The sequence below is a fragment of the Pseudonaja textilis genome, chromosome 17, assembly GCF_049901715.1.
Source record: "Pseudonaja textilis isolate UNSWEBS1 chromosome 17, rPseTex1.2, whole genome shotgun sequence".
Taxonomy (NCBI): domain Eukaryota; kingdom Metazoa; phylum Chordata; class Lepidosauria; order Squamata; family Elapidae; genus Pseudonaja; species Pseudonaja textilis.
Genome location: NC_142006.1, coordinates 8,392,712 through 8,409,641, shown reverse-complemented (window position 1 = coordinate 8,409,641; position 16,930 = coordinate 8,392,712). Strand labels below are relative to the sequence as shown.

The following is a 16,930-nucleotide window of genomic DNA, read 5'->3' as shown; positions in this document are numbered from 1 at the left end:
GCAAGATTCTTGTACCTGGGAGGCGGGAGGAGAAAAACCCAGTAATAGAGTCTGCTGTCTGATCAAGAACCCATCAGACTGATAATATTTTTTGCCTTCAGCAATAGCTCAACGAGAACAAAATGTAACACAAAACTGTTTCTTATAGGGAATTTGGTGACGCATCGAAGAGATGTTTAAAGACGGCTAGAGAAGGAGCAAGCTTTCGAATACAAACCAGCAGTGAGTATCTATCCGTCTATCTGGATTCAAGCCCTCTTTTGCCCTGTCTGGACCCCACGGCCTCAGTTTCCAATTCTGTAAAACGGGCGTGACAAGGTCTTCCTTAAGCTGAGGGCTGAAAACTTCCAAGTTTCCCTCAAGTGCCTGTTTCTTAAAAAGGGTCTATCTAGATTTTTTTTAAAAAAAATAAAAAAAGTTAATTGCCCTTGCTTGCTGTTTGTGAGTCCACGCACCAAAGACAGGATTCTGGATCCTGCCCTGCCCCCCCTCTGTCTTGGCAATATCTTCCTGCTCCAGCAATTATAATTATTCCAATAATCCTCTCCTCCCACCTTTTCCCCTCGGTGCAATTTTCCCCAATGAATGCTTCTCACAGGCTCCTTGGGGAAAAAAGCACAAAGAAGGGACTACACAGCTTCCTTCCTTCTGCTTTGGAATAAAATATAAATAAAATAAACTAATGCTTAGAATATATCCTGGCTTCTTAATCCATGGATCATTCAGGCTGCTGCTGGTGGTTTTCTCAGTCGTTCCTTCATGCATTGTTTTCTGCTTGATCTTTTTGTCTGGAATTAATCCTTGCTTATCCGGTTGTTGGCTGCTTGGAGAGAATATGTTTGGATTCTATTTTGTCCCTGTCTTAGCTTCTTCTTGTTTTTTTAAAAAAATTATCTCTTTCGAACGGTGTGGAAAGGTGCTTTATCTCTATGTGTCCGTTGATGGCTGCTTTGTCCAAATGCCAAGCTTCCAGAAACTCTCTACGGTTTCTGGATTTGGCTTTGATATCGGATGCTCATAGATTCCCAGTTGACAACTGTGGTTGAGTCTGTCCCCATGGTGTGAAATTAAGGACTTCTTGTTATGTCTTCTGACCGCTAAGTTGGTAATCATGGATGGCCTCAGCTAATCTCCTATCTACACATTGGCTGTGACAATCCTTACATTGTATGTTGTCTCCTGTTGTTGTTGTTTTTTCCTACTTGGGCTACAGGGTATTTTGGTTTACTAAAAGTGTTTTGGGAAGAGCTGTAGTCGGTTTGTATACTACTGTATGGCTGTATACAATCTGTTAGTCGTTTCTCTGAGATCATTTTGATAAAGGGTAGTGTTATCCCTCCTGCAAGTCCCTTGGACAGCAAGGCCATCCAACCGGTCGGTCCTAGAGGAGATCCACCCTGGCTGCTCTTTAGAAGGCCAGATCCTGAAGAGGAAACTCAAAGACTTTGGCCACCTCATGAGAAGGAAGGAAGGACTTACTGGAGAAGAGCTAAATGCTGGGAACGGTTGAGGGCAGAAGAAGAAGAAGGGGACGGCAGAGAAGGAGGGCGCTGGATGGAGTCCCTGAAGCAGTTGGCGTGAGCTTCAGTGGACTCCAGAAGATGGTGGAGGACAGGAAGGCCTGGAGGAACATTGTCCAAGGGGTCGCGATGGGTCAGACTTCGGGACTTCACAACGAACAAGTGTTATCCTTTTCCTAGTTGGTTGTGGGCTGAGCGGTCCAGCATTTTTTGCTCAAAGTTGTGCGTGGGTAGCGATACATAGCAACCTTGTGATAGTGTTAGAACCACAATATGAATTCCCAATTCAGGACAGGGGCTGAATTACAGGCACCGAAGGACAGAATGTCCCAGAGAGTGGGGGACAATCCGTTCTCCAGCCTCCCTATTAAAGGAGCCCCCAAAATTGGAGACTTTGAGCTGTCCCGCCTTTGAGACCGACTTGTCCCCATTCTAAAAACACCCTTCCAAGGCCAGAGAGGGCCAGTCCGACTGAGCGGGAGACGGAGAGAAGCCGGTGGCCGGTGGCCACTTTCTTTAGGTGGCCCTTCTCCTCCCATCCAGCACGGAGGGCTCCCTCCAACCTTTCAACCCCTTGCTCGGCCGCTGTCCGACTGCTGGCCAAGCTGCGCTGTCCGGGATTTGGGAGAAGTGGGGGGGGCGGGGGGGTCTCCCTCGCCCACCCTTAACGGCGCCAGGCAACTTTGCAACGGATCGCTCGCCGGCTTGCTCCCTCCAAGGTCGCCGGGCGCGCACGGAGAAAGGGAAGCATCGCTCCGCCGGCTTGCTCCATCCGAGCTGCGCTCCTGTCCTGCCCGCCCGGGACTGGAGGGGGGGGCCGGTCTTCCCCAAATATAGGCATGCCGGCGCCCGCCCTTCCTGAGCTCCGCCTCTCCCCCCCTCCCCTCCCCAGCTTCTCGCCGGTGGCGGAGGAGCCGCAGTCAATGAGCAGCCGCCGTGCGCGCCGAGGGGCGGCCGGTGGGGGCAGCTCCACCTCCTTCCTCGGCAGATCCGCCCGGCAGGAGGGGAGGGGGAGGACCCGAAGCTGGGCATCGGGCTCGGCCGGCGTTGGCAGCAGCGGCAGCGGCAGAAGCGACTGCAACCCACCAGCATGGGCGGTGGCGGCTGAGCGGCGTGGCGGCGATGAGCCAGGGAGACCATGGGCACCGCCGTCTCCAAGCGCCGCTCGTTCCGCAACGAGGCCGTGGCATCGGTGGCGGCCAAAGTCAGGTGAACGACGGGCTCTGCCCCGCCAGGGAAGCGGGGGTGGGGATGGGGGAGAGCTCGGGGTGCGGGGAGCGCGTGGGCGTGTGTGTGCCCCCCCTCCCCAAGCCAAGGAAGGCGGGTAGGGGTCGCCAAGACAAGCCGCGCGTAAAAAAGGCTGCGCGTAAAAAGCCGGCGGGGGCGCAGCAGCTGTGGGAAGGGCGAAGGGGGAGCACACGCGAAAGCCGGAGCCGGGAAATTGGGGCGGGGGCTTCGGAAGAGGGGGAAGAGGCGGCGGGGGGGTCGGCAGCCTGCAAAGGAGAAGCCGGGCAGGAGGAGCGAGCAAAGGGACCGCGGCGGCGGTTGCTACGGGGGTAGGAGGAGAGGACGTGCGAAGGCGCGACGTGCAGCGCTTTGTGCTTTTGCGTTCGGGTCGAGCTGGCAATCCGCAGCTGGGGAGAGGAAGGGGGAGAGGCGGCCGTCGGAGGCGGTTCTTCTCCCGTGGAAGCAACCCAACCTCAGCCGAAAAGCAGCATCTCCGGCTCAAGTTAAAACGCTCAAGCGCTGCGTGCGGATTTGTGCCGGCGCCGCCAACCCGTTGTAGCGCTCACACACTAACCCGGGCGGTTCTATCCCCCTGCCCGACCTCTGCCAGAGGGGGACCCGCCGCTCCTTCTAACAAGCCCCGGGCCGAGCTGCACCCCGGGCTCAGTTTTAGGAAGGCGGATGCCCTTCTGTTGTGAGTTTCTGCCGAGGTTTGCGGGTTTCTGCCCAATCCTGGAGTCTTCCCAGGCTGCTAAAACTCTGTGCCGTTGAATGCGAAGTCCTGGATTCAGGATCCAGCCGCGATTGGAGAGAGGGAGAGGGAGAGAGAGAGAAAGGAAAGGAAGGGAAGGAAAAGAAAGGAAAGATAGATGAAAGGGGAAAGGAAAGATGAAAGGGGAAGGAAAGGAAGAAAGAGGAAAGGAAAGGAAGGAAAAGAAAGGAAAGACAGATGAAAGGGGAAGGAAAGGGAAAAGATGAAAGGGAAGGGAAAGGAAGGACAGATGAAAGGGGAATGAAAAGAAAGGAAGAAAGAAAGAGGAAAGGAAGGAAAGGGGAGGGAGGGGAGGGAGGAGGGGAGAGGAAGAAGAGAAGAGAAGGAGGGAAGGAAAGAGGAAGGAAAGGAGGAAGGGAAAGGAAGGAAGGAATTTGATTACTAGTGCACATGTCAGTCGCATGAGCATGATATCTTAAGAGACATCTTAAGGAAGAAAGATAGACTTTAAAAAAAAAAAAAAACCCAAACTTTTCTATACCTGCCAGCCAGAAACTGCCGCTGCTCTATAGTTTCAGCCCAGCTGTCGCTTTGCATTGGGTCGAAATAGCAGCTGACGTGAGGGGCGAAGCACTTGGCAAGCTGCCTGGCCCTGTTTGGAACATTTGTGGCAAAGCTCCACGGAGCCCCCAGTTTACACCTTGCGAACTTCCAACTTGGTGGATGCAGCACGGAGCTGCAGCACTGCCTGCCTGCGCAGTTCTGACGGCTCTGTCCAAGCATGGCGTTCGTGTTGCCCTTAAACCTGCCTTGTGCTATGCGGACTTCGGTCCGTGTCACCTTCCTGGCTTTAATGGTGCCGAGGCCCCAAATCCTCTGGTCCTCAGCGAGAATGGATCGCTTATTAGCCAGGGAGGATCCTGCTTAGCTGGCCAGGCCAGATGGGGCAGCGTCCAAGAAGAGGTTGAGGAGTGAATTATTGGAGCAGCTGAATACTGCCAAGCGTGGGAAAATTGGAAAGTTATTCCCCTGGGTGTTCTTTCCAGCAGCTTTCATGCTCGGTGAGCGTGCAAATTGCCTTGCCTTTTCTTTCGTGTGACCGTGGAGAAAACTTGGGTAGCTCATTGGCAGAGAAAATGTTTTCTGTCCTGGAGGCCTTGAGTTTAATCCCCTATAGAATTAACTTGCAATCTTTGGATAGCTTCAGGAATTTAAGGAGCACCTGCCGGTGTTTAGCTGTGGTTTGAGTCCGATTCCTACTTTTCAATCCTTCGCAAACGGAATTGAGAGCGTCAATTTCTCAAGCACAGAATTTGGTATCTGATGCTCTTAAGAAACAGGGTTTCAGCATGCACCAAGTGACTAGTCCTCATTGTCCAGAAGGTGGATTTTCAAACAGTGTGGGTGACGCTTGTTGAATTCTCAGAAGTGGATGTGACAGCGGGTGTGTGTTTATGTGCGTGTGCGTGTGTGTGTGGTAGAGCTCTTTGTTTTTCTCAGAAACAATATAAAGAACCTCAGGGAGTCCTCAATTTGAAACCATTCCTTTAGCAAGTGTTCGGACATTAAAAAGCTCTATGTTCAAATCCCAGTGTCTAGGTGTGTATATTTACCTTCATTAGATAGATAGATAGATAGATAGATAGATAGATAGATAGATAGATAGATAGATAGATAGATAGACAGAAAGAAAGAAAGAAAGAAAGAAGAAAGGAAGAGTTAGAAGGGATCTTGAAGGATGGATGGATGGATAGACAGACAGACAGAGATATGTGGGTAGTAGGTAGATGAGATAGACAGGTAGGTAGGTAGATAGATATGGATGGATAGATGGATGGGACAGAAACAGCCCTTAGACTCACATACCGCTTCACGGGGCTTTATAGCCTTCTCTAAGTGGTTGACAGAGTCATCATCTTGCCTTCAACAATCTGGGTCCTCATTTTAGTGACCTTAAAAGAACGGAAGGCTGAGTCAACCTTGAGCCAGTCAGGACTGAAATCCAGGTAGATGTCAAGATAGATGGATAATAGAAAGACAGACAGAGAGAAGTCCTCTGAAGACGAACTCTAGACCAGAACGAGCCTGAGAGCTTGGAAGACAAAACCTCCGGTCTCTGTGACTGGCCCAGATTGGACCCTGAAATATGATCCTGGGACAGGCATCTTCCTGTCTCTCCCACCACCCGTGTTCTTCTGTGATTCCTCTCTCCAGACGCTTGTCTTCAATTTCAGAAGCGGTTAGAAAAAGAACATCGGCAGGAGATAAAATCCAGAAAGCTTCCCTTTTCCCCGATCCACCGATTTTCCAGGATAAGAAGGAGGCTGAGCCTGAAATCACCCTTAATTTCCTATAATTTGGAGAACAAAACTCTCTTTTTTTTCGCCTTCATAATAAGGATCCTTCTCTCTGGCTGCAGCTGGGCCCGTAAGTCTTGATGCCATTGAAGTGTTGATGGCTCGTTCAGGGCTGACAGCCAACGAGGCGCCTGCCGAAAAACAGAGATGCTCTTTCTAATTGCAAGAACAAAACCGTGGAAATAATGATTTCAATGTTTCCCCTCCCCGTCGTTTTGTCCCACAACTGCCCATCGAAAGAAAGTTATTGATCCGGTTTGACTTCCATCCTGTCTTTATTTCGGACAACTCCAGATGGTGCACCAAATATTCCTGCCTCCTTTTTGCTTTGGTTTTTTTTTTCCTCCTTCCCGCCCTCCCCGCGACAAAAGAAAACCCCGTTGGCCGGACTGGGAAGGAAATGCCGGCCCAAGGTCATCCAAGCTACATTCTGTGCCTTAAAAATCTCTTCGCTTTCCTGATTTTTACAGTATTTGGCCCTTTCCACCACTACCCCATGACCGGATAGGTTTTAAGATCCAACTCCCTCTGTTTTGTTCCTGCAGATACTTTTTGCAGAGGGATTGTCCTTCTCTCGGTCTTCCAGCTCTGATCAAGGTCAAAAACATGGAGCTGCTAGAACTGGGGGCCACTTTGAGATCTCTTACCGGTAGAAAGAAATTCAGAAACCTGATCGGCCGAAAAGAAAATTCTAGTCCTGCCACTAACAATAAAAGTTTGCTGGGAAATAGCCTCTCTTGGGATCTGCTCCTGGTTACAAAACCCCAGGATCTAGAAAAGTGTGCGTGGCTGTTTTCTATCAGTCTCAAAATAGATTCTTCTTCTTCCTTCCGTTTGCATTCAGTGCATTAAAAAAAAGAAGGAAGAAAAAAACACCTTTGAAAATGTGAAAATTGTTGAGACTCCAGAAAGAGTGCAGAGAAGAGCAACGAAGGGAAAAAAAAAAAAGGATTAAAGGATTGGAGGATAAAACATATTGCAGGAATTGGGTTTGGCTAGTTTAATAAAAAAAAAAGGACCGGGAGTGAGGAATTGGATACGTCTAGTTGAAAAGAAGGACTAGGGGTGACATGATAGCAATGTTCCAATATTTGGGGGGCTTCCCCAAAGAAGAGGAGGGGTCAAGCTCTTCTCCAAAGCCCCTGAGAGGCAGGACAAGAAGCAACGGGTGGAAACTCATCAAGGAGAGAAACAACCTAGAACTAAGAAGGAATTTCCTGACACCGAAGACAATTAATCAGTGCAAAGGTTTCCCTGCAGAAGTTGCGACTCACCGCCTATAAAACTTACATGTTTTATGTATATTTATATTGTGTTTTACACATCGATTTTGCTTGTAACGAAATGTCTTGTACTAAACATTGTATATATTTTTCTTTTTTAATCTTTAATAAAGTTTATTTTTTTTAAAAAAAGAAGAAGTTGCGGCTGTTCTGTCACTGGAGGCTTTCAAGAAGAGACTGGACAGCCACCTGTCTGGAATGGTATCAAGTCTCCTGCTTAAGCCGAGGGTTGGACTAGAAGACCTCCGAGGCCCCTTCCAACTTTGTCATTCTATAGTCAAACTTCCCAGTTCTCCAATGGCAAATTCTTTCGTGCAAGCTACATATGCAGGCAGCATATGCAGAGTGATGGACCATGATGGTGAATTTGGCCCCCGTTTCAATGACCTTTCCGGCCACCGTGGTTAAATGAGTTGTGCAGCTGTTAAAGCCAGTCATGTGGTCATTAAGCAAATCTGGCCTTCCCCTTTGACTTCGCTGGATGAAAGGTCGCCAAAGGGTGATCCCAGGACGCTGCCACCGACATAAATATGAGACAGTTGCCAAGCATCCGAATTTGGATCAGGTGACCAGCGGGAGGCTGCAACAGTCATAAGTGGGGAACAAATAGTCATAAGTCACTTATTTCTGTGACATTGTAACTGTGAACGGGTCACTAAATGAACTGTTGTAAACCGAGGACGGCCTGTGCTTAACCCCCTTCCTTCTTTCTAGCTGGATTTTAGGTTTCCTTGTCTCTACCACCATTCACTTGGGAACGCATGTAATCCTCCACTTACGACCACAGTCAGGAACAGAATCTCCACATTCTTTCTCTTTTTTAAATTTTTTATTTATTTTTGACAACAAATATCGGGAGATAAAAACATAAAATATCAAATAAAACCATCCTCCCATTGTACAGTCTGTCGGTTGGTGCCTATCTTTTGTGCCCCAAATCAACAGTCTTTCCCTTCTAGATTTAAATTAAAATTCATATTGTATAGGTCAACTATGCATGTTATATTATTATCAAATCATTATTACTTTAATTACAAATTCATGTCATCCTTTTCGAGCAAATCTCCTGTCTTCGTATCTTGTGATCTTCTCCAGTTCTTTCTCTTTGTTGATGATGATGATGATAGTGCTTTATAAACCCCGAATGAGGTAACCCCAGGAATACTGCATCCAGTTTTGGGTCACCACATCGCAAAAAAGATGTTGAGACTTTCGACAAGAGATAGAGCAACGAAGATGATTCAAAGGCCTGGAGACTAAAACATATGAAGAATGGCTGCAAGATTTGAGTTTCGCCTGCCTAGAGAAAAGAAGGACTTGAGAAATTTCCTGTCTGTGAGAATAATTAATCGGTGGAACTTTTGCCTCCAAAAATTATGGGTGCTCCGTCACTGGTGATTTTTAAGAAGACACTGGACAACCATTTGCTTGAATTGGTGTAGGGTTTCCCTGCTTGAGCAGTGGGGTTGGACAAGAAGACCTCCAAGGTCCCTCCAAGGTCTTTTAGTCTGTTATTCTCTTTCTTTAGGATTAAAAAGCAGAACTGGAGATCCAACCATCTCCATGTAGACTGAGATCCAACCATTTCTATGTAGACCGAGATCCAACCATCTCTATGTAGACCGAGATCCAACCATCTCTATGTAGACTGAGATCCAACCATCTCTATGTAGACTGAGATCCAACCATCTCTATGTAGACCCTAGAGTAGGAGATTCCCAGCAGCTCAATTTGGCATCTCTTGGGGTTCCTCAAGCTCTTAATTTGATTCCCAGTGCCCCTGAACAATTACTTCCCTTGACGGCTAATTACCTTCTGTGAATTCTTCTTCTTCTTCTCCTCGTTTCGTCTCTTTGTAAACAACCAAACTTGCAACAAGAGTTTAGAGACAGGAGGTTTGTTTCTTCTCCCAAAGGGACAGAGAGTTGGTGGATTTGGGCTCGGTGGACTTTTGAAGGGGCTGCCCTGTGATCCAAAAGGCGGAGACCCTCCTGGGGTTCAGGATCATATGGTTGAATGAGGTGTATATCTGTGTCTCTGATTTTGCTAGAGTGGGGGGGAAAAATGGCTCGGATCGGTCCAGTTGGGTTATCTTGCCCACTCAGGGACCAGAATCTAAACCACATCAGTCAGGACTATGGAAGAAGTTAAATGCTGCTTGGAACTGAACCGAAAACCAAGTTTTCAGGATCAGCAAGGATGCTGTAAAAATCCTTCTTGTGTAGTTCCTGCTTATCACATTGTCCTTGGTGTCAACGAGTGGCAAGTTGGAAAATTGGTCAACATAACTGTAGATAACCACTTCCAGCATCCATGCCATGTTTGGGGCCAAGGATGATAGTAGTTGGGCTTCAACTTCTTGATACCAATGTCCACAGTGCTCACATGTGTCTTAGTAATCTATCTTCCTTCCTTCCTTCCTTCCTTCCTTCCTTCTTCCCTTCCCTTTTTCCTTCCCTTGCTTCTTCTTCTTCCTTCTTCCTTCTTCTCTTCCCTTCCTTCCTTCCCCTCTCTCCCTTCCCTCCTCTCCCCTTCTTCTCCCTTTCTTCTCCCCTCCTCCTTCCCTTCCTCTTTCATCCTTTCCTTTCCTTTCTTTTCCTTCCCTTCCCTTTCTTTTTTCCTCTTTCCTTTTACTTTTCTTCCTCTTCCTTCCCTTCCCTTCCCTTCCCTCTGCTAAGGATCAAAAGGAGGGTCTATCAGATCCCACACCATTTCATTCTTACCTATGAATCCATTCCTAGACAAGGTCCATCTACGTGGTCCCTAAAAGCTGAGCCTAATTTGATGGCACGAACTTTTATCAAAAGATACGCCCAAGTGTGGGAACAGACGGCTGGGAAGAAACCTGTGGTCCTCCTTGGTTTTTCCAATTAGAATTACTTCTCTCTTCCCCCCCATTCCTTCCCTACAGGAAAATATCTTTAATTTCTCAGCAGGATATATCACTTGTCAATTTTTCTGCTGGTGTAAGGCCAACGGCAGCATTAGCAACGTACCGGAGAGACAGAGGGAGAGAGAATGTTATAAGGAGGGGGAGGAAAAATGCAAGCAATTTTTATTTTATTTGGCCACTTTGCATCTCTTTGCAATGTCTGTTATTAAAATTTCCATTTTGGGGGTGGAGGGGAAGGCAACGGGATTGGCAGGTAGCAGTGTCATGAATTTTGCTGCCAAGATTATTAATTTTTTTTTTCCTCTGCTTCTCTTTTCCCTTTGGGTCTTTTGCTGTTTGCATTTTCCCCCCTGCTGGATTCGACCGAAGAGCGGCGAGGGCTTTTGGCGATTATCTGTCTCAAAACCATCCAGAAGGCAAGAATGGTGCAGGTAGGGATACGTCCCCCAAGATTCGTACGGCATTGATTTTATGCCACGCCTTCGCTTGCACCTGGAGATTAATTTTAATTCGCCCTCATTTTAAATTGCATCCCTCCCACAAGCCTCTTTCTAAAGGCAACACGTACCAAGGGCGAAAAAGAGCCACGTTGAAGCCTTGAAGGAACGTTAGAAACGGCTCTGAAATTGGAGCCAAACGATTTAAATTAATACCGACGCCTGCGGGATTTCTCAGTTGGGGCTTCGTTAGCTAACGGAAGCAAGAATGAAGCAAAATAAATTCAGGGCCAGCCTTAAAACTACAGCTAATCAAGGATATGGCTCCACACAGGTAGTCCTCGACTTACAAGTTCATTTACTGACCGTTCGAAGTAACAACGGCACTGCGAAAAGCAACTTAGGACCAATTTTTTTCACGCTTAGGACCATCGTGGCATTCCCGTGGTCACTTGGTTTGTCAACTGACTCACATTTGTGACGGTTGCAGCACCCGGATAGGGAGAAATCTTGTGTTTCTCATCCTGCTTTTAGATTGTTTGTTAGCAAAGTCATAGGTCGCCAAGAAGACTCAACCCAAGTTGGGTTGGGTCAACCAAGGATGTTCCTCACCCAGATAGGGAGAAAGTCCTTCACATCTTGTGTTTCTCCTCCTGCTTTCAGATCACCTGTTGGCAGAGTCATACGTCGGTCAAGAAGACTCCCCAGAGATCCACGTGGGTGTTCAGAACAAGCGACGTCTGTCTGTCATTTCTGACAGGAAGTTCCAGCCCACCTTCCCCGAGGAAGCTGGGGAGAAGCTGGCTGGCGAGGGCCCCAAACCCCGAGTCTATACCATCTCCAGCGAGAGGCCCATGCTCTCGCAGCACCAGAGCGAGAGCATGGAGCTGGTAGTCCTGAAAGGGACGGAAGAAGAAGAGATGGACGGGGAACGGTCCTTAGGTCAGCCTCTCCACAATGCCGGGAGTTCTCACAACATCAACCGGCAATGCAAGGACAGTTGGCCAAGTCACCAGCAAGGCTCGAAAGAGTCTCCCAGTTGCGCCCAGCTCGCGGTGTCGTCTCAGCATCCGTTTGATGAAGAACATCACCACCAACACCACCAACACCATCACCACCACCATCACCATCATCATCAGCAACAACACCCACAACACCAACAACACCATCAGAACGAGGCTGGTGAGACCGGTTGGCGCCGGAAGAAGCTGGAACGAATGTATAGCATCGACCGTGTTTCCGGTAAGGTGCAATCCAGTTACGTTGGCTTAATCTTGGACGCCTCTTGCTGCAAAGGTGTGGCACAGGTAGTCCTGGACTTTACAACCGCAGGTGGTGAGCCCAGCATTTAACGTTGCTAAGCGAGACTCGCTTCGTAAGTGAGTTTGGGCTCATTCCATGCCCCTGCGTGCCATTGCGAGTAACGCAGGGGTTGGCAACCTTAAACACTCAAAGAGCCACAAAGGTCCTAACCAGATGCCCACCACTCAATTCTGGAGCCAACTGGAAGTCCGGTTCTCCCAGCACAGAGTCTCCTCCTAGAGCGCTGTCCTTTCTCCTCTACCTGTCCCAACCGAAAGCCCTATCAATTGTGGCGCCTCCTGGTGACAGGGAGCCACAGCAGAGGGATTGAAAGAGCCGCATGCAGCTATAGAGCCACAGGTTGCTGACCCTTGGGTTAAGGGGATCATTGCGAGTTGATATATCAGTAACCCAGTCATTCAGTGAATCTATATTGACTTTACTTATCAGAAGGTCCCAAAAAGTGACCATGTGATCCTGGGGACACTGGAACCATCATAAACACGTGTCCATGGCCAAACGTCAAAATTTTGATTGTGTGACCCGTGGGAGAAGCTGCAATGGTCCTTAAGTGTTAAAAACGTTCACAAGTCGTTTTTTTTTTCAGTGCCATTGCAACTTTGGTCACTAAATGAACTGTTGCAAATCGAGGTCTACCTGCAGTGAGTTCCATATAGGGTAGTTTCTCTTGGCTGGAAGTAAATCCTTTGGTAGTTTCTGTTTTGTTTATTCCAGATGTTATTGTCGCTTTTACACCAAGGTTAAAAATAGGGTCAGAAAAATGGTATTTTTCTCTACCTATGCCTAATCCCAATCAAATGGCAAACTATGATTTTTAGATTTGGGGTCATCTCCTAGCTAAACGTTGGCAATTCTGGTTTTTATGATGTTACTAGCTGGATACCCGTGCTTCGCTACAAAACTATGTGGTCCGGCTTAGTTTTTGGGGAGGAAAATAAGGGGGGTGGGAATTCTGCCTCTGTCTACCAGCACCCATCGGTATTCATCTGGCTAGCATCCTGTCAGGGTGTGAGAGAGTTGAGGGCTGTTTGGAAACAGCAGCAGTATTTGCTGTGCGAGGTAGAAGGAGACAGCAAGGAGCCTGGGCGTGGCTTAGCTCAACTGTTCTGGACTAAAGCTGCTTGGTGCTGTGAAATTAAAATAGAAACTCCTCTCCTCTGCTTGTGTTTTGCATTTGGAAGAGATTATTTTCCAAGTGGGGAGGGGGAGTCGAACTCCTTAGCATCAGAGCGTGTTAATAATAATAATAATATAGGAAATACTAATGCTCTGATGATCATTTCGAAAAATCCTTTCTTAGTGAGCCCCTAGAAGCCAAGAGGAACATAGGTGCCAAATTTCAAGTTTGTAAAATTTATGGTTCTGGAGATTTTGTGATGATGAGTGAGTGGTATTTCGCTTTTATATAGATAGATTCAAATATTGCATAGGCTGTACTGCCATTTCCATCCCCTTAAACCTTTTTAGCAATGCGATGATTAATTTCTTTTTGTTAACAATTCTAATTTGTAGTTATTTCTCCCCATCCCCCAATCCTTTATAGGTTAGCTCGGCATTTCTCAAACTTGGCAGTTTTTAAGACACGTGGCTGGGGAATTCTGGGAGTTGAAGCCCGTCACCCGTCTTGTAGGTTTCTAAACATGATAAATAAATCCATAAAGCTTGAGAGACACGGAGCTAGATAAGGTTATCTTGGCAAGGTTGCAAGTCAGGCCAATATAGCTCGAGGGCTGGTCGGTCAATGAATGAACTGTCTTCTTTGCTTTCCTTCCCTGCATAATTTGAAGGTGAGAGGCCCTCCGAACCTTTTGCAATATGAAATTCAAGATAAGATCAAGAAACCTCTCTCGGATTGGAGTTATTATTGCAAAGGAAATAAACAGACTGAGTGTTTTATGTTTTGGAGTCATTTTTATCCCGTGCAATAAGTTCTATGTTTGTGGGTCACCTCCCCTTTTCTCTCATGGTTGCATCACTGAGTTGCTATGATGGTTCGTCACACAGCCAGCCAGATGTTTAGACTCGACTTGGTATTTTTGTCAACCTATTGAGGCCTTCCCCTAAGATCTGGGACAGGTAGATGCCGTTGTTTGATGGTCGTCAAGATATCGTAGCAGGAGGTCAGCCATTCAAAGTCAAGCTGCCTTCTGCAATTGACCAATGGGGATTTTTCAACGACAATGCTGTTCAAGTATTATGATGGTGGTGGTGGTTCATTGTAGAGTCAGCCAGATGTTTAAACTAGATTCGGCACCTACTTCCCCAGGACCTGACATAGGCAGATGTGGAGGTATGATGGTGTTCAAAGGTCTGGTTGCAGGATGTAAGCTGTTCCAGGCCAAGCTGCCTTTTTGCAATTGACTGATGGGGATTTTGTCAATGCCACGGCATCCAAGTATTATTATCATGGTTCATTGCACAGTCAGCCAGATGTTTAGACTGGATTGGACATTTTTGTCCACCTCTCGAGCCCTTCCCAAGAACCTGGGATAGGCAGAGGTGGATGTTTGACGGCGTTCAAGCTCCGGTTGCAGGATATAAGCTATTCTAGGTCAAGCTGCCTTCTGCAATTGACCGATCAGGATTTTGTCAATGCCACTGTGTATTATTATTATTATGATAGTTTGTCACACAGTAAGCCAGACTGGATTGGACATCTGTGTCCACCTTTTGAGCTCTTCCCCAGAGCCTGACATAGGGAGATGTTCTTGTTTGTGGGCGTTAAGATCCCATTGCAGGATGTAAGCTGTTTCAAGTCAAGCTGCCTTCTGCAATTGACTTGACGGCCAGTCTGTCAATGCCAATGAGATTCAAGTGGTGCTCCAGATGTTTTGGGATGACTCCCAAAGCCCCAACCCCTCTTGGTGCTATCTTGATGCTTTCTTTCACCCCAGTCGTTCTGCTTCTTTACAGATCGTTGTGCTTAGCCATCATCACCAACCGTTTCTCCTCTTCCTCTTTTATTTCAGATGAGGTTCCTATCAGGACCTGGCTACCCAAAGAGAATCTTTTCACTTTCCAAACGGCGACTACCACTATGCAAGCGTAAGTTCAGACAAAGAAAACTGGGGTGACCATACAGGGGGAGGATGGGGGGACAGCAAGCATTGGGAGTGGAAGCCGTGTGTGAATCAGGATTTCAACCCAGCGTTGGAGGAGCAAAGAATAAATAAAAATTGGCACGCTCTTTCCAATCCCTCCGCCAGCAACTCCTCTGCCCTTTTCTTTATTTAATGCTAAATTCATGCGATAGAACAGAAGGTCCTCTGTTTATGATCGCTTCTTTAAGGGCAATTTGAAAGCAGTGCATCCTCTGAAAAAGTGACCTATGATCTCGTTAAAGTCGTGATCGTCGCAAAACCCCCACAATCACATCACCACAATCTGGACACTTGGCAACCGCGTTGCACTTTCAATTTGGTTCATTCGATTTGTTTTTGCTGCTCATCTTGGCACAAACCTCCCCATGGTCACCCGATCAGAATTTGGCCGCTTGGTCACTGGCTCGTAGTTATGATGATCGCATCGTCCGGGGTGCCTGCAATCGCCTTTTGTGACCTTGGGATGAGCCAAACCCACGAGAAAGCCAAATTCACCGAACCGTCATGTTGCTGTCTTAAAAATGGCTTGGATTCACTTAACAACAGTGTCAATAAAGGCAGTAAAATGGGGTAAAACTCCCTTAGCAATTGTCTTCACTTAGCAGCAGAAAGGTTTGGGCTCCATTGCGGTCATATGCTGAGAAATGTGTGCATTTGTGAACCATTTGCACAATGAAGGATGATTAACGATGAAAAGGGGGATTTGCCACTAACATTTCTTCTCGCTGTTCTTCTTTTTCTGCTTCTGGATTCTTTTGGGGGGCTGCCAGCATTTCGTAAGTATAATTGCCTCCACGCCTCCATAAATCTTGTGTATTCTTTTATCACTTGCTTGTATGGGCATCCTTGGGTCAAAACTTCTACATTTCTTCTGGTATGTTGTGCCGGTGTCGATAAACCCCTCCAAAAAAAAAAAAGACCTAGAGTTGAGCCTTTCTCCTGCAACCATTTTTGTTCGGAAAGGTGAAGATGTTGTGATCCACAACTTCATTTCTCCTGTCTGCTGCTTCGCAACTTCCATTTTTTGTTTTGTTTTCTGGCCAAGTTGGGCGACTGGAATTCAAAGCGTTTTTTTTTTTAAAAAAGCACCCTCAGTGAAGCCTTTGCATTGATCGTTGTGTCTAATCCTTCCCCGCTGTCTCATGTGGTCTTTTGTCCATCCGTGATGTATTTTCATACGAGGAGATCCTTTGAGGAGTTGTAAGATGCAGATAAAAGGGAGCGCGGTGGCTCAGTGGCTAAGATGCTGAGCTTGTCGTTCAGAAAGGTCAGCAGTTCAGCGATTCGAATCCCTAGCGCCGCATCACGGAGTGAGCTCCCGTTCCTTGTCCCGGCAGTTTCTGCCAATCTAGCGGTTCGAAAACACGTTAAAAATGCAAGTAGAAAAACAGGGACCCCTTTGGTGGGAAGGGAACAGCGTTCCTCCGTGCGCCTTCCTTCGAAGGTGTTTAGTCCTGCCGGCCACTTAACCACGGAGACGTCTTTGGAGAGCGCTGGCTCTTTGGCTTTGAAACGGAGATGAGCAGCTCCCCCTAGAGCCAGAAATGACTAGTACGGATGTGCAAAATGCAGATGTAAACATCAGAGTGGCTGAAAGAAAACCGTGCAGTCAGAGGGAAAGTATTTTGTCTTTGTGGAAATGTGGAACGCGTTTGAATTCTGGTGTCCTGAAACAGTGGAGTTTGGAATAATTGAGGGAATAACCCTCTCACCCTGAAAGCGAAAAAACAGAATTTGGCATCTGCTTGGGGACCTTAGAATACGTGCTGTATTTTATTCATAGTTTGGGGCCTTGCAGCATCCTGACAGACAGTGATGATTATTGTCCTGATGGGTCATAAAACATCGGCAAGCAGATAACCCAGCTCAGAGCTACTGCATATAAACAGGGAGCAAGTTACACCAACTAGCACTGATGATGTTCCCTAGTTGGGTCGTGAGATGTCCGCAAGAGAACAACCAAGCTCAGAGAGCATCAAGGACCTCACTTCTATCGTTCTCCATTTAAATCCCACGAAGGATAGAAAGTCTCTCTGAATCGTATCAAAAAATAAAATCCCTTTGGATATTAAATCCA

General features: G+C 47.3%; 1 protein-coding gene across 2 annotated transcripts in view; it reads left to right on the top strand.

Moving 5' to 3' along the window:
- Positions 1-2,442: 2,442 nt before the first annotated feature.
- The window catches only part of NSMF (NMDA receptor synaptonuclear signaling and neuronal migration factor), a 25,959-nt gene continuing 11,471 nt past the window's right edge, over positions 2,443-16,930 (top strand). For both annotated transcript variants that reach the window (XM_087914676.1, XM_087914675.1), the window contains exons 1-4: positions 2,443-2,729; positions 10,362-10,423; positions 11,093-11,671; positions 14,722-14,797. In XM_087914676.1, coding sequence (XP_087770802.1) covers positions 2,659-2,729; positions 10,362-10,423; positions 11,093-11,671; positions 14,722-14,797 — 788 coding nt within the window. In that variant the 5' untranslated portion in view covers positions 2,443-2,658. The remainder of the gene's footprint in view (positions 2,730-10,361; positions 10,424-11,092; positions 11,672-14,721; positions 14,798-16,930) is intronic.